The following is a 25,872-nucleotide window of genomic DNA, read 5'->3' as shown; positions in this document are numbered from 1 at the left end:
TTATACAGTTAGATGCAAAAAAACGCAACGGAGAAAAAAGTGTTATATATTTTTTACTTTTAGTACTATTTTCATTATTTTTTAAGCAAACTGTATATAAATCTATCAGCTTTAATTCATAAATTCAGTTTTCTATAAACTTTAGTATTTGGCTTATTATACAGGGTTAATTGAAGGGTTGTTTTTTTACCCTAACTTTAAAACACCCTGTGCTATAATTTCGTGAGTAACTTTTCCTAAAACATTATTTTTCTATCAGAACTCAGAACCATACTGAGCATTTTCTTTTTTGACTCATGTCAACACATGCCTTGGTTAATTTTTAAGAGCGAAATGAACTTGCCACGAACAAGTTGCAATTTTTTCAACTATCATTACTTTATAATATTTTTTAATATCACAACTTAGCTTTGGTGAATGTTGTCGTAATGTCATATCGACACTGATTAGAACTCTATATTAAAATTTTAAGAACGTTAAAAAGTAACGATACAGGCTTGGTGTTAATGAACATTAGTAACACTAACAGAACTAAGGATATTAAATATAAATAACTGTAATACCTAAGTGTACAAACAAAAAACTTGTAAAAAATACCTCCCCCGGCTGCTATAACTGCCTGTACACATCAGTTCATACTGTTAACGAGGCTGCGAATATATTGTGTTATATTTTCCCATTCTTCTTCTTCTTCTTCAATAAGATCAATGACCTTTGCACAATCTTCGACACTAAGAACCATATTCAATCGTACACAACAATAATCACCAAAGCCACCTCGATATTATGAAGTATAACATCAAAAAGTAACGATAATAGAAAAAATTGCAAAATGTTGGTCGCAACTTCATTTTGCTCTTAAAAATTAACCAAGGCGTGTGTAGACGGGTCAAAAAACAAAATATTCAGAAGACATAGTTCTGACCGAAAAATAATGTTTTAGGAAAATTTGCTCACGAAATTATTGCACAGGGTGTTTTAAACAAAGGGCAAAAAACAACTCTTCGATTAACCCTGTATAATAAGTCAAATACTAAAGTTTATAATAAACTAAGTTTACGAATTAAAGTTGATATATTTATATACAGTTTGCTAGAAAAATCAAGGAAATAGGTCTAAAAATAAAAAATATAACATTTTAAACTAGGCCAAACATTTTTCTGTTGCGTTTTTTTTGCATCTGAGTGTACAAATTTAATATTTTATTTGCTTATCATACCTACTTGCATTTTAATTGATATTTTGTCCAGTTTTAATACGTAAAGCAAAGCAAATTTTTTACACAACTTCAAAATCGCTCAATGAACTTATAGTCTTCCTTAAGTTTAGACAAAACTCGCACTCTGTAAATATATTCAGAATAATGGAAATTATTCTTACCGTTAATTCAAATAACAGAAATATTTAACAATCTTTATATTTTTTATTCTATAAAAAATAGAAACAATTAAATATTAAAATTTATAAATATAGGTTACATATATGGCCTCACTCATCACATTATTTGGTATATCATTAATTGCACATGTTTGCACAACATTTTTCATCACACAAAAATAAAAAAGGAGCGCTTAAAGAAGACTGTATATATTATCCAACCTGAAAAAGAAACATTCATTTACAGATATAGGTATATTTCTACAATAAAATGTATGGCACGATACGTTGTATTATACAGGGTGGTCCGAAATGCTTTCCGGAAACTTAGGCAGCATATTTTGCAGATAAAAATAAGTAAAAAAAGGTCGTATAAATATATGTTCTAAAATGCTTAGTTTCGGAGTTACAGGGTGTAGAAGTTTAATTTTTATTTCGATTTTTTCCAGATATTTCCTGAAGTAATGTCAATATTTGGATGAAAATATTGGTGCCTGGGAGTTTTTTGACATGAGAAATTTGATTTTGATGTCAGTATGACTCTTCTTTATAGGGTGCGCCACCTACATATGTTTTAACCGTTTTGAAGAGTAATAACTCTTTGTCCGTACCTGTATAAAACTACTGAGTGAAAAATATTCATTTCCATGATTTTTTATGTAAAAAATGTCTCTTGGTAAAAATCGCTACGAGCAACCGTTATCTGTCATCAATGAAATTAATTAATTAAACATGTGTTGACTAAATAATTATTAGACTGAAATCATAAATTTGAAATGTTTTTGTGTCAAAAGTTTAAAAGAAACTGTTTTATCATCATTTTTTTGAAAAAGAATTCTGATTAATTTAAAAAAAAAATTATCATTTCGGTCAAATAACTATCTACTATAACTGTCTACTCAACGTGTTTATTTTTTGTCAATAATGACATGTATTGACTATTTCCATTTTAAACATCTTGAGAACGGTGGCCCGCAGCGATTTCACAGACTGTCATATGTCACAGAAATGTATATTTTTTCACTCAGTAGTTTTATACAGGTACGGAGGAAAAGTTATTACTCTTCAAACCAGTTAAAAAATATATATGTAGGTGGCGCCCTCTACAATGTATGAGTCATATTGACATCAAAATCAAATTTCTCATGTCAAAAAACTCCCAGACTCCAATTTTCATCCATATATTGACCTTACTTCAGAAATTATTTGAAAAAAATCGAAATAAAAATGAAACTTCAACACCCTGTATCTCCAAAACTAAACATTTTAAGACATATATTTATACGAACTTTTTTACTTATTTTTCTCTGTAGAATATGCTACCGAAGTTCCCGGAATACCAGGATTTCTATATACAGGGTGTTTCAGAAAACATGTGCCATCTCTCGTGGGGAGATTCCTCGCGTAAAAATAGGATTTATTTTTCATATCAATATAGGACCGATTCTGCTTTGTTCCCTAGCTACAGGGCGATAAAGTCTTAATATTTATTCGATTTATTATACTTTTCTTCCAAGTACTTTTTTCGAATGAAATTTTGAGGGCAAAAGTTACTATAAATGCGACATATTTTAAGGCCAAAAATGTGTCTCTATATTCACCAGGGACGTGCATATGGGTTATCACTGGAATATTTTTCTAAAAAAGCATGTACGCCACTGACTTTTTTTTCTTTTGTTAGCGAAATATTGTTAGCTGTTTAATGCCGATTAAAGTTGTCTCTTGATATTTTGTCGATTTCGGCCTCCCTTGATGAGATAAACACAATTTTATTAATTTGCCTTGATCCAAGTATATAGCACCCTTTAAAAAAAATTATCATTAACTTGAGAAAGTTTTAAGTAAGTACTCATTCATTCCGCATTAAAAAATATGAAAAAAGCCTCCTATAAAAATACATTCCTACGTTTCCTATAAACATATAACATGGGTATGGAAATGCATAGTTTTAGAGTTGCAGGATGTTAAAACTTTTTAAAATGAGGTTTTTTGAAATTATCTTAAATACCATAATTTTATTGTCTTCATAATCTAATAGTCATAATATTTAGTAATAAATTAGGTAAAATAATTTATTTATTTATTTCATTTTTATTTTAATTTTATTAACTGTGATTGATAAAATTGCGTTTATCTCACCAAGGAGGCCGATTTCGACAAAATATCAAGAGACAACGTCCTACACAATTTTGATATCAAAAGAAAAAAAGTCAGTGGCACATATTTTTTTTTTTGAAAAATATTCCAGGATAACCCATATGCACGTCCCTAATAAATTTATCGACATTTTTTTAGCATTAAAATATGTAGCACTTATAGGAATTTTTACCCTCAAAATTTCATTCAAATCACTAAAAGTACGTGAAAGAAAATTATAATAAATCGAAAAATTATTAAGGCTTTAACACCCATGTAGCTACGAAACAAAGTAGACTCGAACTTATGTTGATATGAAAAATAAATCTTATTTTTACGTCTGGAATCTCCCCACGAGAGATGGCACATGTTTTTTTGAAACACCCTGTATATGGCAATACTGGTATTAAATGCCAACTGTCAAGAGAACGCCTTCCACTTGAAGTTGGATTAAAGCGAAAAACAGCACAGAAAATCAGTAATAACAATCCCCAAATCTCGAAATAGATCTAAACCTCTAAGACATTCAATCATTTCTCTAAACATTCAACTTATTCAAGGTTATAAATTATTTGACGTCTTGACTAGGACAAATGTCACCTGTCAAAATAGATAACGTAATAAGCATGTAGTAAGTGCTGTAGTCAAGCATTAAAAACGTATTTTAGAAGACGATAAGAAAAGCGTAATTCGTTACTTTGCTAGAATTGTGCATGAGCAGTATAATGCATAACGTAGGGCTGTTCGGTCCTAAGATTTCAGTATCGGTATCCGGTACCATGAAGTACCGGTCCTACAACCGGTACACCGGTTCCAACAATTAGATCAGTGAAACCGATACTGAACCGATATACCGGCTGGACCGTAAGACCGGTTGAACCGGAATATCGGAAAGACCGAAAAACAGTTTTGGTTCTTGTGCCAGTGAGTATATACCTAATGATACCGTATTAAAAAATGTAAATAGAGAGTTCTTGTGCCTGTAATATTAAGTAAACACGGTAACGTAATAAATAAGGTATTTTGAGGAATAAATTAGATTTCTCGGACTATATAGTTAATCTATCCGTTACCGTTATAACGTTATTGATCTAACTTAAGATTCTCGTTGTTTATGTTCACATTTCCGGCATATTCTTGATTTCTTGTCCAACATTCTCTTTACTGGAAGCTGCTGTTCTTGGAGATATAAATGGAGCGGAAATAAGATGATATTTTACATATTTTAAATAATAGAGTAGACACTATTGAATATCGGCCTGAGTTTTACGGACATTTTAATTTAAATAATATAAATAAGTGATCCATGAGTAAGATGTTTTAATTGAAGTTTAGATGTATTAAAAAAAGAAGACTAGATTACTAGACCATACTAGACTAGCATTGCCTTAAACATACATCAAAATAAATTATATTGCATATTCCTGACCGTATTAAACCGAATGATCGAAAAAAACGGCGTCCGGTTGGCTTGGAAATGAATATCCATTACATTCCCCACATAATTTTACATATAAAATTACAACGATCTTCATTTCATAGCTCATTTCATCGCTGACGCATTTTTTTCGATCATACGGAACCTAGACACAGATTACTAAATACAGATGCGAAAGGACTAGTCGGCCGCTTTGTGTCGCGACGCACAAAGGCCGGGACCGGCCGGTATATGGCGCGCGTTTTTTGCACCATGGGTAGAACGTTTGGCGTGTAAAACAAGGATACTAGTAATTTGCACCATCCCGATCAGAAAAACAACTAAAATATCAAATTCACTGGCTTTATTATCCTAACGGTTGTATTCGTCAATTTCTTTAACAGCCTGATAAATTTAACAAGTTGATCCCTAGAAATCAGGACAATTTTCGATTAATTCGAGACCAGTCTCTATGTAAATTATCAACGTGTTAAATTCATCAGTTTGTGAAAAGTAGTGATTACGGAACAGGGTTGGCATGAATGAAATCGTGATTTAAATCAAGTGATTTTTTTAATTTTAATCATGTGATTTAAATAAAAAAATAATAATTTGATTGAAACTTTATTATAAATCAAAAAATAACTGTAAAAGTTATAAAAATGTGTCCTAGAAAACTATAAAAAATATTTCTATAACAGATATAACAGATAATAAATCGACAAAAATTTTAAATGTTATATAACTATATAAAAATATCTATTCATCAATTTAATTGTTGGACCGATTTTTGAACTAATTTCGTGTGAATCCATTAGATCGCTAAAAGCAGGGATTTATTTTAAAATTTATGTATAAGTGACAAAAATTCGCTGTTCGAATACATATCATTCGCAAAGTCTAGTGCAGAACTAGGTTCTTCTAATACATATAGAGACTATATCTTCTTTCCCGAGAATCTATATTCGTTGTCAGAAAATATGTTGTTTTATTTTTTTTTTGAAACGGTTGTTTCCAAATTCCTACCGACATTTTGATCTGCAGTAAGTACTTTACACTTTGACATTAGGTAATACATACTAATTTCATTCTTGACTTAAGACTATTTCCGAACAATAGTGTATTGTTTTATTAGGAGTAAAATTATTATTTTTTGACGATGCGGTACCTTTGAAGGGCCATCGTAAAGCTATTCCGACGGTACAGAGAGGCACAAAAAGTAAATTTTTACTCCGAATAGAACATACTATTTTTTTAAAACATTACAAATAATTTTTTAATTAATTTCAAACATTGCAAATAATATAAACAGTAATCGAGCAACAATTTGTACACTCGTTGAATTTGACACTTATCAGTTTATCAGTTTAATAATATATTTTTGTACTTTTGTGCTTAGGCGGAACAGTGCTTTACTTTTATGCCTAGGCGTTAAAATGACAAAAATTAATACTTTTGAGACGTTTGAAAAAAATCCTTTTGATCTGAAGCGAACGACTTTTTTGCGGAATATATTGGTGACCGATGTGGAAAAATCACAAAGCCCCGTAGAATTGTTAATGTTATCGGTATCGGAGTATAGATTTAGCCATTTAGGATAGGACTTTAATTGGAAATAAGTCCTAGTCATTTGGAAAACCGATTTAAATATTGTTTTGAATTAAAATCAAAAAAATCTGATTTAAATAAAAAAAATCTGATTTTTTAAAGAAATCATGCATTTTTCCAACCCTGTTACGGAATAACAAACGTCTACAAATACAGCAGTGGAAATATAAAAAAATAAAATTATAGTCTAAATAAAACTACCTACTTCATACAAAACTAGCCTAAAATTGATTATTCTCCTTACATTTGAAAAGATTTTACAAATGACTCAATATCATAAGTTTCCGATTAGTTTTATCAGTCTTCTTAGCACTTTTCAAATCACGATTTGCATATTTCAAAGTATAATATATTCTTAATCTGACAAATAACTTAATTAAATATGTTTTAGGAAAGTAGGATGAACAAAAGTAATTTTACTCATTTCTTGAAAAAAAAAAGTTGGAAATACCTTCATCACCCGAAACATCATCAAAAAACGACAAAAATATTTGTTCTAATTTATAGATATAATGAACGAATTCTTCACAGGGAGATTTCAAACCTCCAAAAGCACCTTTCTTTTCGTCATAAGCTTTGAGTTTCAGAAATAAATTAGTCTTATCGACAGTTTGTGATTCTTTTGAAAAATTAACACAGTCGTCACATGAATGTTTGTGTAACGCTTTATTTATTAAATATCCGCAAACATATGCAAAGGCGTTTTGGGTCGTGATATTTTCATTTCGATAATCATAATCGGGTAAAGTTATTGCTTGAGAACTATTGGTTATTTTAGCTTTTGTTTCATAAACATTTTTTGTCTCTTTTAGTTGTGATAATAGAACACTCAAATCATCCTCACAATTCATATATTCGGAATGCAAAAAACTTTGACAAAACAATTTTCTGAAAGTTCTTTCAAATTGTACAGGCGTAGGATTAACCGAATTACCACTTTGTTGTCTTACACTTCCGAAATAGTTCTCCAGACAATCCTGATTAACTTTTCTAGTTTTAAGATATCGAAAACCGACTCCAGCAAGTCGCTGCCAAAGAATTTGAATCGATTTAATTGTTATCAACCAACATTTGATGAATTTACATCTTAGAGTGACATCTTTGTTATTCGAATCATAAATTTTTAGGTTTTTTAAAAAAAATTTCATTTCTTCCAAAAAATCATTCTGGTAATCAAGTCCCTGGAAAGAATTTTTAAATTTATTTGGATGATTGACCTCTGATGAGTTTAAAATATCAAATAGTTTATCAAACTTTTCTATAACCTCGATAGTCGTTTGCGCATCAGGTGATAGTACACCCAAGCTCATGTAAGCCTGCATACCACTTGCAACAGTCCTACTTAAAACCTGACTGGCCAATTTTACTTTCATTTTTGAAAGTTTGTAGGATAGATATGGGCGTCAGTGAGCTTAGGTGCGCATCTATATGGCTGCTTTTTGTCCTCAATGTAAAACGTTTCTACAAATTTCCAAGATGTTTTATGGTCACCGATAGAAAATGATTTGTCCATGAAATTATTTTTTGTCGCTTTTTGCAAATGAGGAGGGTCAAAATGGTAGGTTAATTTGAAATCTCCTATGGTAAATTTAGAATTATCTGGATTAACTTGAAGAATTCTAGATAATTCTATATATTTTTTTTGTATACTATTTATAATAATTTGCTTCTAGTAGAACAATGCAAATATACACATTTATGTCCTCCAGGCATATTTGAAAATACACAAGCACACGTACTATTAAACCGTCCGCCACACGCACAGACGACAAATCGAACAATACTAACCCCGTACTACGCGAGCGGCCGACAGCGGCTGCTCGAGAGGCGTGATTTTAGACGCTATTGAAGTCGCTCACCGCGCCGGCATACGCATCTGTATTTAGTAATCTGTAACCTAGAGTTTAATAAACACAATCAGCTTTGCACAAAAACCGGTACTAAAATCGTTTTATAGTTTTTTTGATTTTCATGTTCTCATGAATCTATTTTTCTGTACCGATTGAAACCGGTCTTTCGGGACCGATTTAAACCGGTCTTCCTGTACCGGTACCAAAATCGGTCTTCCAGTACCTGTACCGGAAGAAACCGGTATACCGGTCGCATTTAAGCAAAATGTACCATTATTTAGTCTATAATGTGATTTTCCCTGCTCTCATTGGTCGAGACAAATGCTGGTGCGTTTTGCCAAACATGACTAAAATGCGGTACATTTTGCCACGTTAGCCTGAGGCATTCCAAACGCAGGTACATGTTGCTAAACTTTACTAAAACGTGGTGTATTATGCCTGAGATCGAATACCATTAACCTTTTCAATTGCCCTGAGAAAAAAAAAAGAATTGACGGATTGATATGACAACTTCGCCAAAAACACGCCGCCGTTATACGCTTCTCTCAAGTAGTTTTCATTTGACAGACGTTGTTTTTGTGTGTTTGAATAAACTTTAGCATTTTTAATTGATATCTACCATTACATCTGAAGGTTTGACGCATATTTTACCGGATCAATTTCGATACAGTGTAAAAGAAGTTTTGGTTTAAGGTAGCATTATTTATGCTGAACTAAAAACAGCAGAAGATTGCGGTCATGGATTTCAGAATTTTCGCGACTAAATTCAGTTGCCTGGATTGTACAACGTACTTTTACTTTGTTCTTTCCGTATTGGACAGGCTGTATGGAGGTGGCTTTGGGACAAAAATCACGCGGTTTCCTAAGAAGATCGACCATTATTATACAAGGTGGCGCACCTCATTCGCCTCAGTTGATTAAACGGAAAGATGTCGAAACAATTTTTTATGGGTATATGTAGAGAAACAATGTGCATAATTTAAAATTATTTTGAAATGTACAGGGTGTGTTAGAACTAAGATCTATACCAAAGTTATATTTTTTCTTATGGAACACCGGGTATTTTATTTCATTTTTGGGTTCTTGGACATAAAATAAGGCATTTATTATAAGGGTTTAATATGTTTAGATGCTTTAGATGTGGTTTTTGAGATATTTAAAGACATTTAACACAAGGTATTTTATTTCATTTTTGCATGCTCTAATAAAAAAGTTTGTCAACACCCTGTACAGGGTGGTTCGAATTCGACGCTCATCATTGGGATTTCGGAAACCGTAAGAGATACAGTATCGGTTAAATGGAGGCAAAGTTGCACAATTTGATGCTCAATAAAATGTCGTATTGCATTTTTTTATTATTTTTTTGCATAAAATATTCTGGTGGTGGAATTTTCTGTACGAAACGTCGGCAAATATCAAAGTGACTATATATAGTGTTTTAAGAGTGATGAAAGGATTTAATTAAATTGAAAAAAATTAGGTCCGTATTTAAAAAATTAAGTTGATGATTGTCGCCAGAAGCCGAAACGTCAGAGGCATTATTTAATCACACGGAGTTATAGAGCAGAAAAAGTGGCCATGAAAATGTGTTTTTCATTTTAAGTTATCTTAACAAATAAAGTCAGGAAACAATAGAAAGCAAAATTGAAAATTCCGTTTTTTTTTCGAATATATTCGGAAGTATTCGGAATTTTTCAAAATGCAATATGGCATTTTATTGAGTATCAAATGGCGCAAATTTGCCTCCATTTAACCGATCCTGTATCTCTTACGGTTTCCGAAATCCCAATGATGAGCGTCGAATTCGAGACAACCTGTACATTACTTTTCAGAGTTTATTCTTGTGGTGACTTTGAAGCCCGAGAAATTAACATTACTGAAACAATGTATTGTTTTCTTAAATGTATACAGGGGTATCAAAAATTGCTGGTCTATTTTAAATATTTATTTTACATAAAAACTTCCTTATTTCTATGTATGACGCAATTTTTAATACCCCTGTATACATTTAAGGAAGCAATCAAATTTTTTAGTAAGGTTTATTTCTCTGGCTTGAAAGTCAGCACAAGAATTAATTCTGAAAAGTAATGTACAAGGTGTTGACAAACTTTTTTTATCATAGCATGCATATTTAAATATCTTTAAATATCTCAAAAACCAAAACATTTAAACATATTAAACCCTTATAATAAATGCCTTATTTTATGTTCAAAAATCCAAAAATGAAATAAAATACCTGGTGTTCCATAAGAAAAAATATAACTTTGGAATGGCTCTTAAGTTCTGACACACCTTGTACATTTCAAAATAATTTTAAATTATGTACATTGCCTTCCCACATATACCTGTCTGTGTTACAGAGACGCCACGACACACGGAAATCAAACAAACAATTTTTCAGAAGTGTCAGACTAATATTTTATAAAATAGGCGTTTTCTTAACATTTCACGCTGGGCCTAAAAAGACGATCAAATATTAAATAGGATAATTCTGTGGTCATTCCTAAAAATCAAAGATTTTAATAATAGCGTTTATAACATGTTAGTGTAATCTGCAATGTCCTTAAGACATTTGCATGATGCTGGAAAGAATATGGCAGAACGTACCACGTGTTAGTCACGGTTGGCAAAACGCACCAGCGTTTAGTCTCAATCAATGAGAGCGGGGAAAATCACATTATGGACTATATAATGGTACATTTTGCTTAAAATGCATACCGGTCTTGTACCGATACCGGAATATTTCAAAAGTACCAGTATACCAGAAGACCGAACATGCCTAGCGTAACGTAAGTAATGTGACTTAAAAATACAAAGTGTTACACACATAAAAACCCTCTAATGATGACGTGTACTCAACAAGTATTGCTAGTTATTGCTAAATAATTTCTATTAAAAGATATATACTTACTTTTGTCTCAAGCAATCATTTTTGGCAATAATTTCAAAGGTATCTTCTGGATTAAAACTTAAGAAAGGACGGGCATGATTATTTATTTCCTGATTATTTACTAAAATATCAGCATGCCAATTTTCCAATCTCTGTAATTCTACAGCCAGCTTGTCAATACTATCAATAAAATCGTCTGTCCACAACAATAAACTTTCAGAATGCTTCAGCAATTTCCATACATTCCTATGAAGTATATCAGTAAGCCATAGACAAATAAAGATAATAAAAAATAATCACGTAGTGTAATTTTGAATGTACTTATCCTTTTCAAAGATGCAGTATTTTAATTTTAGTGTTGAATTAACCACTTCATTTATTCTTTCTAAAAAATCTTTAGTGTAGTCGCCACCAGGTTTTCTTTCCAAAATTTTCTTGCAATTTATTTGATTCAATCTAGAAAAAAAAATTAATTAAATTGTCTCCTATTAAGTGATTTAAGTGATTATAGGATCGTAAAGCATCCAGTTAAGCCAAAATTATCATTGATGGTCTGTTGTTTCACCGGAAATGACTACAATTTTTAGTTTTTAAATGGCACCCTTGGTATATTTCTACTTTATTCGATAGAAAATGACACTCTGAATAGAATGACATATCATATGTCAACTTTTGACATTTTCGTTTGAAAAAATCATATTTCAAATTTTAATCTAGAATGCCATTGCTGTGTTAAAAACACTAACTTTTAAGCAAGAAGCCTTGGAAAAATAATTTTGATCGTCTAAAGTTTTTCTTGTCTTGTCCTGACCTTAAAAGAAGCCCAAATCGTATTTTTAATCATATCTCAATTATTTCAAATGGAATAAGGGTAGCTCATTAGCATATTTGGAAAAAGCATTTTTTTACGAATAATTTGGTACCACATACCTGGTATTTTGAGTCAAATTACCGTTATAAACCGCATGTTACAAATTCAAATAAACCATATGCGAAAATGTCAAAAGTTGACATATGATATATCATTCTATCCAGACTGTCATTTTCTAAAGTAGAAATATATTGAGGGTTGCATTTAAAATCAAAAGTTGTAGTCATTTCCAGTTAAACAGGAAGTGACCAAAATCATTTGAATACGTCAATTAATCCTAATTTACGTCATATACTAGAATACCAAATTTTGTTTTTTTTATCTAAAAAAATAAAAAAGGTATAGGGGTGAACCATTTTTGAGACGCACCCGGTATGCTCCGTTTTTTTCTAAGATATTTTCATATTACAAACTTATATAGGTATAATATAAGTGTACAGGGTGTCCCAATTAGCGATTAGTGTTGTGATACGAAAGACTGGGAACGCGTACGGAGGAACAAGTATCAGTGAGTAACAGTTTGCAACAGATACGACCCATATAGATCATATAATGATCTAGGATTACCAATTATTTTTATAATATTTTTATGGACGCTTGATTGACTTGGACCAGACCCGTATGTTGTTCATACGGGTCTGGATATTTTATTTCGGAATTTTAAAGAGCTTGTCATTCGAAATACCGTCATATATTACAACGACACTTATATTAAAGACACAAATGCCCCTTAAAAATGGGTATTATAATAAACAATTAAGAAAAACTAAATAATGATACATTAGATACAGGTTTTGTGTGGTACAGAACCGTGACCTTCTCCAACAAAAATGGCAGACTGACGTCCACTAATGAAGCGCATAGGCCTTAGGGCTCGCTATGGGAAATCTCCAATGGGGAACTTACTCTAGAAGAAGAGAAAATAGTTGCATAGCGTATGCAAATGATATAGTCATGATCGCTCGGGGGAGACAAAAAGGCACCCTGTGTGATATTATCCAAAGAGGACTCCGTATCACTGAGAGATGGTGTAGGACTGTCGGGCTGAGCATCAACTTAGACAAAACCGCGGTAATACCTTTCACCAAAAAGCGAGGTCTAAAATAATCCATCTAGATGGAAAAGAAATACTGCCATCACAGGAATTTAAATATTTGGGAATAACCCTGGACAGTAAATTTCTATAGAACAGGCATCTTAAGAACATTGCCAGCAAAGCCACAAAGGCTCTCATAATATGCAGAAGACTGGCGGGAAATAGATGAGGCTGCGCCCCTAACATTTTGCGGTGAATGTATACAATGATAGTCATACCCATGGAGCAGTTGCTTGGTACACAAAACTAGTGCAACGTATAGCACGTCACAACCTGTGTAAAATACAGAGACTGGCATGCATCTGCATCACAGGTGCCACGATTATATGCCCAACAGCCCAATAATGGAGGTCATTCTAGACCTAACGCCTTTGTACATTGTCGACGGTAGATATGCCAATGCGATAATGATTAGAATAGTCACTGATGGAAAGGGTACTGGGATAATTTTCAGGTCAGGGGCTTGGAACACTCCCAAAAAGAAAATTTCACGCCTCCAGCTTCCAGTGGATGATGACATACTAAGAATGTACAACTTTGGGAAACACCTCACTGTAGTATTAAGCAATAAAAAGGATTGGAAAAGAGATATGTTTGCTCAGCATGTAAAAGACCATATCATAACGTGATATACTGATGCTCCTCAAACCCAAGCAAGGACAGAAATAGGAGTATTTTGGGCGTATTATTTACAATGGGCCCCAGCATTCTGCAGGCACGCTTACACTAGTAAATCTACGCTATCGAAAAAAGCGTATAACTTATCTTACTATCGAAAACAGGAAATAGCCATCTTATCTGATAGTCAAGCAGCACTAAAAGTGATCAACTCAAGGTCTGTTCCCAGAAGAATCAAGTCAGGGATTCTTCTGGGAACAGACCTTCAGTAAGTGTCAATTAGAAATTAGGCAAAGAAAATATGATGAGTTATAACTCAAGAAAGAGAGATACACAATAGACCTCTAAGATCGCGGTGCATAATCCCCCTCCCAAACATTCTACATTCTCTCTAGATAAAATAAAAAAAAAATTACAAAGTTGCATTACGTGGGCAACTGAAAAGAATATACCCCAGTTTTAATTTCTCCATGTAAAAACAAATAAAAGTCGTTTTTTTAAAGGTGCGCTTTACCTGGCCCTTTAACCCCATTCACCCATACTTTTTAAAATAAAAGCAATCTTTAGATAAAACCTGTCCATGCATGAGTCAGGGATGATTTCCACAGACGACATCCAAAAAATGACAGAAAATACAATAATAATATTTTCCGTCATAAATTATTTAACTGCGAACTAAAACGACAGATAACAAAGCCGGTATGTCAGGTATCTTTTAGTTGGACATACTTTATCAAATTTAGATATTTTTAGTAGTGATGAGAAAAACCGATTAATTTCAATAATCGAGTACTCGAGCTTCAAGCGATTTCAATAATCGAGCCATCACTCAAGCAAAATTTCGCTCGTATCTAAAAATACGGCTCTTCGCCCGTCGCTTGTTGTACTCGCAACTCGTAAGGCCAAGCAGTAAGTTGCATGCGCAGAGCACATATTCTCGCTGATGATGAATGAGTAAGTAACAAACGACAAGCGACGAGTAATTCGCTTGATTTAGGTTAATTTAAAACATTGTCGATGTAGGTCGTAAAATGTTGTCACTCAGATACGCAACGGATAACGTCGTATAAATTTGCTACCTGCAATGTATGTAGAAAATTCTCTCGGTTTTGTATCGAGTATGTCACAATCGGATTTCAATATATTTCATTCTAGGATCGCTTGCGTTCGTCGCTCGTACATAATCGAGCGATGTCGGTTATTTCAATGATCGAGTACTTGAGTGAGTAATTTATAAATCGGTAATATTGGCTACAGCCAACATACTTATTTTAGAGCTGGACAAATGAAAAAGAGTAGAGCGGAAAAAAAGCAATATTTCCAATGTTACCGACTTGCGGTAATAGTACGTAATATTACCAAAATTACCGGGAATATTATCGCGGTAATATTACCTTTATTTACATCACTAGTTATTTTAGACATGCAGGTATTTTTTTTTTCTAAAATGTCAAAGTCAATATTTCTTAAACAAAATTGAACTATAATGTACTTACATACCTGTCGATAAATTTGCTTGTCTGAAATATATTTTCAATCCCATTTCTTGAATCCTCAACACACGTTTTTAAAATCTGCGTTTCTCTTCTAAATGTTCTAAGATTTTTATCCCTCCTCTCCAAGTTTGACAGTAGACGTTCATAGCACTTCAAACATTGGAAAAGTTCAAGTTTGTTTGAAGATGACGAAGTGATAAATTTATTCCTATCATGTACATTAATCTTAGCAAGAACAGTCTTAAAAATATCAGATATCTTAGTATTATTTATTAATAAAGACGATTCTATCTGTTTGATATGGTCAATTAATAATGTAAAAGCTTTCTCTAATTCTATTTCTATCTGACATTGTTTATAAATAAAGAACAAGGCCTCACGGTAGAGAGCTTTAATGAATTTGACATTAAATGTTTGAGATACGTTAAAAGTCTCTCTTATTAATTTAGGAAGATCATGTTTAGGTTTTTGTAATTCAAAACCTTTCCTAAAAACATAAATCATACAATGCTCTTCTCTCAATAAATGTTTAATTATATTTAATTTGTCTATGGTGCATATAATATTTGATTCATTATCACAGTTTTTATCCGTAAATAAGAAAAATAACTCTTCCTCGGGTACTTCAATATCTCTTGAAATCAAACTTTTAAGAGTGCAAGGCTTACAGTCAGAAAACTTATATGAATAAAATTCGTAATTATATACCGAAAAAACTTTAATAACTTTTGTATTTAAAAAACTGTTTAAATAGTCTAAAGACTCTATTTCATCTATTTTAATTCTACTGGGAGCATCAAATTGCAGTATATTTTTTAGCCATATTTCTAAACTTTCTTTTAGGTAGCTAGTTAAAAAATTTTCTTTTTTTATATGTTTAGAGGTTGTAACAACTCCTGCGTAAGACATAAATATACATATATCATCAGATGATTTATTGCGTATTTTTTCATATCTAAAAAAAATACATTAATGCTTAACTCAATTTAATTCAATCATTAATGCCTTTCAAATGGACCTAATTCTGGTAAAAATGGTAAAATTCCACAGGCTATTTCAAAAGCTATCAAACCCATTGACCAGTAATCTACACTTTTGGTGTAAGATTTACAACAAAAAATTTCAGGGGCCAAATATTGCAAAGTACCAACAAAACTTAATGTACTATCTTGTAGTTCTTTTGCATAGCCCAAATCTACAAAATAACAACACAATAAAAAAGATACAATGAAATGAAGATCGCTGTCATTTTATAATATAAAATGACAGTGATCTTACATGGCGATCTTACATATTAATAATACACAGCAATCTTACATATAAATAATTTTACATATTATGTAAAATTATATGGGGAATACAACCAAATCATAAACTAACCTATAATTATGTAAATAATTTGGCCTTTCCGATTATCACAATGTTGTAAAACAATATTTTCAGGCTTCAGGTCACGATGGGTAATATTCTTATTGTGTAAATATTTTAAACCATTCGAAATATCGTTGAGAATACATTTAACATCATCTTCCATTAAACCACATAATTTTAAAGGCTCACTTGTTAAGTATTTCCTTAAATTACCTGATGAGTAAAGAGAGTCAAAATCTATTTATCAATAATTGTTTATGGCTTTTAAAATATACCTACCCTTTCTACAATATTCCATTGATAAAAGTGGCAACTTTGAGGGATTATATTTGTTTAAGAAAACCTCCAGCTCTAATGGAAGTTTTTTAAATTTTATAATGTTTGGATGGTCAACACTTTGTATAAATTCTACTTCCTTATGCCACCGTTCTTTTTGCTTTGTTGAAAGGGCACTGGGCTTCAGAAATTTACATTTTTTAATTGCTAAAAAATTATTCTGAATAGCTGGTTTCTAATACACACGTATTGTCGAATATTTACCAATAAATTCATTTGTATTATCATTTTTCCATAACATCACAGTACCAAATGCTCCCGAACCTAGTTCAGAAGTTTTCTTCCAATCCCTGATTTCACTGGGCATTTCCATTTTTGGTTTTAAAAGGCACCTTCGTCAAATTAAAAATATCTTATATATTTATTACACAATATCTATAATCTGGCTATATGTAGAATAGGTAAATAAACAATGGCATTTTACACACTTATTAGTAACCACAGTTAGTAACACATAGTATATTGAAGTTTAACTCCTTTGTCTTATACCAAAGTCTTATACTTTTAACAATAATTAATTAAAAACTCAAATAAATTTAAAATTTCTCTGGTTAACCCAAAGAGGTTAGAAGAGAAAGAGGTAACAAATGCTCTATTTTATAATGCGCGAAGGCTGCCTGTTTTTCCGATCTGGGTTCCTTTGGTGGGGGTCACGCCAGGAGCGGATTTAGAAATTTTTAAGTGAATAATGATATACATCTAATATATAAAATTCTCGTGTCACAGTTTTTAACAATGGTACAAAGAATACAAGGTATGATGATAGCGGCTCCAATTTCGTTCAGTTCGCGCATACCACCTGTGACGTCACTAGGAAAATAATGAATAAATAAAAAATAAAGAAAGTTGACAGGAGATCTGCATTTTTTGGGGTTATGGTTAAGAATTGTTTATTTTTAAGACTTTTTAGTTCGTTTAATTTAATAATTACTAAAACCAGCAGTTCCAAAAATATATTTAAAAATAATTATCTATTAACATGGATTTGGACGATAATAATAGGTAAGAATACTAAATTTATTTCTATATTCGGTATAAAATTGTTTATTAGGTTTTTAGTTTGCGATGTTTATGGTAAATAATTTTCATGTTCATTGCCTCTGAATTCACATGAGGACAGAGATGAGGATATCTATGGAAAAGTAACCACAAGAGGAATTGTTACATCATTTAAAAAATGTTGGGAAGTTGAAGTTTCCCATCGAAAAGTAGAAAATGCCAATGCAGATGAATGTATTGTAATTGTGATAGAAGTAATTCCAAGGGTGAAGTCTATTATAATTAGTGACCTGTGCTTTTTTCTTTTTATATGTAGATGTTTCAGGTGTTGAGAATAAATGGGTTGAACGAAACCCAAAATTTAGAGGAAGTATTTGCATACCCAGAATATGACCATCAAGGATTATATAGCTCAAATTGCCTTTAATGGTAGGCAATTATTCAATGCAAATTAACTTTTTAAGTGACTGAAATATTAAATAGTTTACAATATGGTATATCACTAAAAATATATTACTTTTAGGTACCATTAGTGCCCGATACATTTCAAAAAGTAGAATATTATTTTATATTAAATGAGGTGTTGTACCAACAATCAATTTATATTAATACCGGAGATTAAAAAATAAAAGAATAAATAGTTCTTTTTTTTTATACTACAAAAATAAACTATAGAATACAACAGTATTTAAAAAATTAATAAAAAGTTATGTCCCGGCCGAGACTCGAACTCCGGTCTCTCGCTTCCTAGCCCGACTCCTTACGCACTGCTCCACAGTAACTTGCTTAGCGATAATTCAATGACGGTATATAAACAAAAAAACAGGTTTATAACAATATCTTGACGATTTGAACTGGCGCGCGGAGAGTGCTGACCAATAGCGCCAGTTATCACCTGTGACGTAGCGACCAACCTGCGCAATATCATACCTTGTATTCTTTGTACCATGATACTGAACAAACAATGAACGTCAGAACACATTTTCATGTCAAATGATCAGTACATTCGTACTTTCAGTTAAAGTGAAAACCAGTTCTACTTTTTTTCATTTTGACTGATCATTATCGAATAATGAATAGAAACTGAAGCGTGAGAACTACATTTTCGTGATTTGTGCAGTTTACAAGTTAAGTTAATTAATTCTTTTAATATAGTTTCACTAGCACCCAATTTATTTCTTCGCAATATCCAGGACCTGACCACCTACTACGTTTTTTTTTCTTTTCTGATTCACCAGAATATTCTGTAATTCATTTGCTAATTGTAAACAAACTTCGCGAACACCTGGTTTCAATTTTGTTTTAACCATTTTCATGTCTATACGAAATCACCACATTAGAATGTTTGGACCAACTGAATACTGAATGTAGCAAAACATGAAACGTGTGAATACAATCGTTGTTTTTTATTTTTCATTGATAATGAATCAGTCAGACTGCGTCAGCGAAACTGACAAGTGAGAACCCGCCTTAAGGCTAAATATAGTCTATCCCACGTCTATCCAGCAAAATAATATAATAAATGACCAATGGCCATAGAAAAATAGACCTTTCTCAAGGGTTGTATCCATACATTTTACAGATTGATCGAAAACATTTAATCATCGCATTGATCATATAGGCGCCTGCGTCACTGAAGTTCCTTTTCAAGAACTGCTTTGAATACGTTTCGTTTACAACGATAAATATTTAACATTTATAATTTATAGTATTTTTTATTTCCTTTTACTGAACTTAAAATAGTTTTTGGATTCTTCAGTTAATCGTTAGTTTCTGAAAGTTATCAGAATCAAAGTCAAAATCAAAGATTTGCTCAGTCTTTCTTTTGATGAGATTTACTTTTTTTGATATTCAAATAATTAAAAAAAACACACAATTTGCCTTTAAAGTGCAAAAAATAACATTCTAAACTCTATTTTTTACTTGATGTAACGAATATTCGCATTCTTATAATTAATACGAATATTTTTGAAAATCAATGTTCGAAAGAATATATAAAATTTAAATATCATTGGGTAGATTTAGCAAAGAAGTATGACTCTTATAATTTTTTAGTAAATATATAGTCTTGCAATTATTAAAGCAATTAGCATTTACTTTTATACTTGCATTTTTTTATTCGCGAATTTGTTTTTTGAAAATTTAGAATTTTTTGAATTTTTTTTAGTTTATAATTAAAAAACATAATTTTTTGATAATATAGGGGTGAAGGATAAATAGGATTGAATTTACAAGAAAGGAAACCCAGAAAAAATCCAGTGGTTTTCAAAATTCAAGCAAACATTTTTTTTTGAAAATTTCAAAGTAAAATAACTTGGTTAATTTGAAAAACGGCAAAGAGAAAATATGTTTGTTTTATCGAGATCTACCAGCCCTGAAAAATGTGTACTTATTTAAGACTCACCCTGTATATAAAAGATATAAACAAGGATAAAAGTTATTGTTTTTAGTTATCTTTTAATTTTAAACTTTTATCAGTTTTTTCTTTGGTTCTTACACATATTGTTCATTTATATGCCAAACTAGTAGTAGCAAAGAATATTATAGTTTTAAGAACTCTCGTGTGGAAGCTTTAGTGATTTGTCATACGGTGGCGCTTTTGAACATAATCGAAGCCTGAAAATGCTAATATTTTAAATTTTGAGGACTACGCGCGGCGATATTTCGTACGGTGTTGCCAAACATATTTTATTTCTCGATATTTAAAGAAATATGTATTGATTATATATTTCGTATATTCGATAGTACATGAGGCATCCTAAGGCTATGAAAAAAAAAACGTAGCTATGAAAATAAAATTTTAGATTTTTATTTTTTGTACCTTCTAATAAAAATTACTTCTATTCCAATAAAAAATTAACTAGTATGATTATGTGTTATCTGTGCTAGTATTAGGAAACTGGAGTAAATACGGAGAATATTAATTCGTTCTCTAAGATGAGCACTACTAAGTAATTTTTTAAAATTCGACCCATAAGGGGGTGTAATTAGATAAAGGGATGTAATTATACAAAAAAAAATCTGTACCTACTAGGAGTATGAACTTTTGCACAGATGTGGCGCATTTGAACATTGATAAGCGATTTTTGGAAATGTATAGCCTAAGGGTAGTGAAACTGGGGGTGAAATTTTGTACAAAAAGTGTTAGTTCTAGGAGTATGAAATTTTGTACAGAGTTTCCTTAAGTGACGAAAGTGAGTACCTAGAAGCTAATTTTTGACATTCATCCCTTAGAAATAAGGGATGAAAATTTGTACAAAAGGTTAAAATCGGTTTTAGAAGTATGAATTTTGCAGACGTTCCTTATGTAACGTAATTTAGCATTAAGAAGCAATTTTTGGAAATTCGCTTTCTAAGGGTGTGAAATGAGGGGTTGAACGTTCTGGAACAATAAATTCTGTTCAAGGAATATGAGAATTTGCACAGAGGTTCCTTATGTAGCGTAATTGAATAATTAGAGTGATTTTTGGAATTCATTCCTTAAGGGGGTAAAAGTAGGGGTGAAAATTTGTATAATTTTTTTATGTAAAATCCGTTCTAGGAGTAGGAGTATGAAATTCTGTTCAGAGGTCCCTTAAATGATGAAAGTGAGTACCTAGAAGCGAATTTTAGGCATGCATCCCCTAAAAAATAAGGGATGAAAATTTGTACAAAAATTTGTTAAAATCGGTTTTAGAAGTATGAATTTTGCAGACGTTCCTTATGTAACGTAATTTAGCACTAAGAAGCAATTTTTGGAAATTCGCCCTCTAAGGGTGTGAAATGAGGGGTTGAACGTTCTGGAACAATAAATTCTGTTCAAGGAATATGAGAATTTGCACAGAGGTTCCTTATGTAGCGTAATTGAATAATTAGAGTAATTTTTGGAATTCATTCCTTAAGGGGGTAAAACTAGGGGTGAAAATTTGTATAATTTTTTATGTAAAATCCGTTCTAGGACTAAGAGTATGAAATTCTGTTCAGAGGTCCCTTAAATGATGAAGTGAGTACCTAGAAGCGAATTTTAGGCATGCATCCCCTGAAAAATAAGGGATGAAAATTTGTTAAAATCAGTTGTAGAAGTATGAATTTTGCAGACGTTCCTTATGTAACGTAATTTAGCACTAAGAAGTAATTTTTGGAAATTCGCCCTCTAAGGGTGTGAAATGAAGGGTTGAACGTTCTGGAACAATCAATTCTGTTCAAGGAATATGATGATGATTATATATGATGATTTGCACAGAGGTTTATTATGTAGCGTAACTGAATAATTAGAGCGATTTTTGGAATTCATTCCTTAAGGGGGTAAAACTAAGGGTAAAAATTTGTATAATTTTTATGTAAAATCCGTTCTAGGACTAGGAGTATGCAATTTTGTAGAGAGGTCCCTTAAGTGATGAAAGTGTGTACCCAGAAGAAAATTTTGGACATGCACCCCCTAAAAAATAAGCACTCCCTATAAAACAATTAAAATAAAAAATTTGTCTAAAAAATAAAAAAAAGTTGGGGTGGGCTCTTATCACTTAGGGGTATAAAAAATAGATAACAACCTAGGAATAGGTTGTGACCAAACCAAACCAAACCAGACCTACTGAATATACATATAAAATTTTATCAAAATTGGTCTAGCCGTTTCGGAGATGGTAACAAAAAATTAAAAAAAAACAACCCCTATTAAAATATAGGGGATGATGGTGGAACGGTGAAAATTTAGGGTTATTTGTATTTATTAATGCCAACTAAAAAATAAAAACATTTTTCTTTTCAAAAATAAAAAATGAGGGTGGGCTACCCTTACCACATAAGGGTATAAAAAATAGATAACAACCTATTCTTAGACGTACTGAATATACATATAAAATTTTATCAAAATCGGTCAAAGCCGTTTCACGGATGGTAACAAAAAATTAAAAAACCCCTATTAAAAAATAGGGGGATGATGGTAGAACGGTGAAAATTTTGGGTTCTTTGTATTTTTTAATGCAAAATAAAAAAATAAAAATATATATTTATTCAAAATATAAAAAAATGGGAATGGGCTACCCTTATCACTTAAGGGTATAAAAAATAGATAACAAACTATTTTCAGACCTACTCAATATACATAATAAAATTTCATCAAAATGGGCAAAACCGTTTCGGAAATGGTAACAAGAAACTTTAAAAAAAACAACCCCTATTAAAAAATAGGGGATGATGGTAGAACGGTGAAAATTTAGAGTTGTTTGTATTTTTTAAGGCCAAATAAAAAAAATATTTTTTTCAAAAAAAAAAAATGAGGGTAGGCTACCTCTCGGCTACCCTTATCACTTAAGGGTATAAGAATAGATAACAACTTATTCTTAGACGTACCGAATATACATACATATAAAATTTTATCAAAATCGGTCAATCGGAGATGGTAACAAAAAACTTAAAAAAAACAACCCCTATTAAAAAATAGGGGATGATGGTAGAACGGTGAAAATTTAGGGTTGTTTGTATTTTTTAATGCCAAATTAAAAAAATTAAAATATTTTTTTTTTTAAATAAAATAAATGGGGGTGGGCTACCCTTATCACTTAAGGGTATAAAAAATATATAACAACCTGTTTTCAGACCTACTCAATATACTTATAAAATTTCATCAAAATCGGCTAAGCCGTTTCGGAGATGGCAACAAAAAAAAATAAAAAACAACCCCTATTAAAAATAGGGGATGATAGCAGAACGGTGAAAATTTAGGGTTGTTTGTATTTCTTAATGCCAAATTAAAAATAAAAACATTTTTTCTTTTCAAAAACTAAAAAAAAATGAGGGTGGGTTACCCTCTCGGCTACCCTTATCAGTTAAGGGTATAAAAATAGATAACAACTTATTCTTAGACGTACTGAATATACATATAAAATTTTATCAAAATCGGTTAAGCCGTTTCGGAGATGGTAACAAAAAATTAAAAAAACAACCCCTATTAAAAAATAGGGGGATGATGGTAGAACGGTGAAAATTTTGGGTTCTTTGTATTTTTTAATGCAAAATAAAAAAATAAAAATATATATTTATTCAAAATATAAAAAAATGGGAATGGGCTACCCTTATCACTTAAGGGTATAAAAAATAGATAACAAACTATTTTCAGACCTACTCAATATACATAATAAAATTTCATCAAAATGGGTAAAACCGTTTCGGAAATGGTAACAAGAAACTTTAAAAAAAAACAACCCCTATTAAAAAATAGGGGATGATGGTAGAACGGTGAAAATTTAGAGTTGTTTGTATTTTTAAGGCCAAATAAAAAAAATATTTTTTTCAAAATAAAAAAAATGAGGGTAGGCTACCCTCTCGGCTACCCTTATCACTTAAGGGTATAAGAATAGATAACAACTTATTCTTAGACGTACCGAATATACATACATATAAAATTTTATCAAAATCGGTCAATCGGAGATGGTAACAAAAAACTTAAAAAAAACAACCCCTATTAAAAAATAGGGGATGATGGTAGAACGGTGAAAATTTAGGGTTGTTTGTATTTTTTAATGCCAAATTAAAAAAATTAAAATATATTTTTTTTTAAATAAAATAAATGGGGGTGGGCTACCCTTATCACTTAAGGGTATAAAAAATATATAACAACCTGTTTTCAGACCTACTCAATATACTTATAAAATTTCATCAAAATCGGCTAAGCCGTTTCGGAGATGGCAACAAAAAAAAAAAAAACAACCCTATTAAAAATAGGGGATGATAGCAGAACGGTGAAAATTTAGGGTTGTTTGTATTTCTTAATGCCAAATTAAAAAATAAAAAACATTTTTTTCTTTTCAAAAACTAAAAAAAATGAGGGTGGGTTACCCTCTCGGCTACCCTTATCAGTTAAGGGTATAAAAATAGATAACAACTTATTCTTAGACGTACTGAATATACATATAAAATTTTATCAAAATCGGTTAAGCCGTTTCGGAGATGGTAACAAAAAATTAAAAAAACAACCCCTATTAAAAAATAGGGGATGAAAGTAGAACGGTGAAAATTTAGTGTTGTTTGTATTTTTTAATGGCAAATAAAAAAAAAATAAAATATTGTTTTTTCACAAAATAAAAAAATGGGGGTGGACTACCCTAAGGGTACTACCATTTAAGGGTATAAAAAATATATAACTACCTATTTTCAGACCTACTGAATATACATATAAAATTTCATCAAAATCGGTTAAGCCGTTTCGGAGGAGTACGGTAACCAAAACTGTAACACGGGAATTATATAAGATAATATTATACCTATGTAAACTGCGGAGTGCGGAGAACGGAAAGACTGATTATAGCGATAGATAAAATTTAAAACTATAATTTAAAACTATTCAAGAAAGTACACACAAAACAAGGCAACGCCGCGCGTCTATTCGTTCAATTCCGAGCAAAATAGCGAGGCTCCACGAAGTTGGGGCCTCGCTCGCCAAAGCGAGGCCCCATCGACAGGTCAGATTTTGATGCCAGACGAGACTTCTAGGGTATTAAGATATTCTTTACTACCAGCTACTACCAGCCTTAAAAAACAAAATGTCAAAAAAAATCTTAAAATTTCTTTTGTTTTTAATTATAACATCCATAATCTTTTGTATTTGACATTGATCTTGTGACACCCTCTATATTTTATTTAAAAAAATTATATTTTATTTTAAAAATAATAATTAAGATAGATATTTTAATTTTAATTTTAACACTCGGTAATTGTAAATTCATATATAGTAAATATCTAAAACAATTTTTTAAACTCAGTACCTTTTGATGGAGTTGTTTTGTTTTTATAATATCCGATTGAAATTAAACTTTTTGGGCATTCACCT

At 31.3% G+C, this 25,872-nt stretch overlaps 1 protein-coding gene across 2 annotated transcripts; it reads right to left on the bottom strand.

The window, feature by feature from the left end:
• Positions 1 to 1,401: 1,401 nt before the first annotated feature.
• Positions 1,402 to 17,791, bottom strand: LOC115884520 (inhibitor of nuclear factor kappa-B kinase subunit beta-like). 2 transcript variants are annotated; one of them, XM_030903125.1, is made up of 8 exons: positions 17,271 to 17,791; positions 17,010 to 17,213; positions 16,740 to 16,943; positions 16,365 to 16,554; positions 15,364 to 16,314; positions 11,579 to 11,734; positions 11,300 to 11,524; positions 1,402 to 1,599 (listed from the first exon to the last, which is right to left on the bottom strand). In XM_030903125.1, the coding sequence occupies exons 1-8, from the start codon at positions 17,377 to 17,379 to the stop codon at positions 1,572 to 1,574; spliced, it is 2,067 nt and encodes a 688-aa protein (XP_030758985.1). In that variant the 5' UTR covers positions 17,380 to 17,791; the 3' UTR covers positions 1,402 to 1,571. The 2 variants fall into 2 exon arrangements, 1 of the variants encoding a protein (XP_030758985.1); XR_004050571.1 differs by lacking the exon at positions 1,402 to 1,599 and having other exon boundaries at positions 11,301 to 11,524; positions 15,360 to 16,314.
• Between the last annotated feature and the right edge of the window lie 8,081 nt (positions 17,792 to 25,872).

This window comes from Sitophilus oryzae, unplaced genomic scaffold (genome assembly GCF_002938485.1).
Source record: "Sitophilus oryzae breed Bouriz unplaced genomic scaffold, Soryzae_2.0 scaffold_111_pilon_pilon, whole genome shotgun sequence".
In the NCBI taxonomy this organism is placed as follows: domain Eukaryota; kingdom Metazoa; phylum Arthropoda; class Insecta; order Coleoptera; family Curculionidae; genus Sitophilus; species Sitophilus oryzae.
Note: the sequence above shows the minus strand (reverse complement) of the source record. Positions and strands in the feature narration are given on the sequence as shown.

Excerpts from the sequence above, each read along its gene's own strand:
- LOC115884520 (XM_030903125.1), bottom strand. The coding sequence starts at position 17,379 with ATGGAAATGCCCAGTGAAATCAGGGATTGGAAGAAAACTTCTGAACTA. Across the intron at positions 11,735-15,363 it reads ACAAGCAAATTTATCGACAG|ATTGAATCAAATAAATTGCA; the intron begins GTATGTAAGTAC and ends TTTTTTTTCTAG. Across the intron at positions 1,600-11,299 it reads AATGATTGCTTGAGACAAAA|GTTGGATAATATATACAGTC; the intron begins GTAAGTATATAT and ends TTTCTTTTTCAG.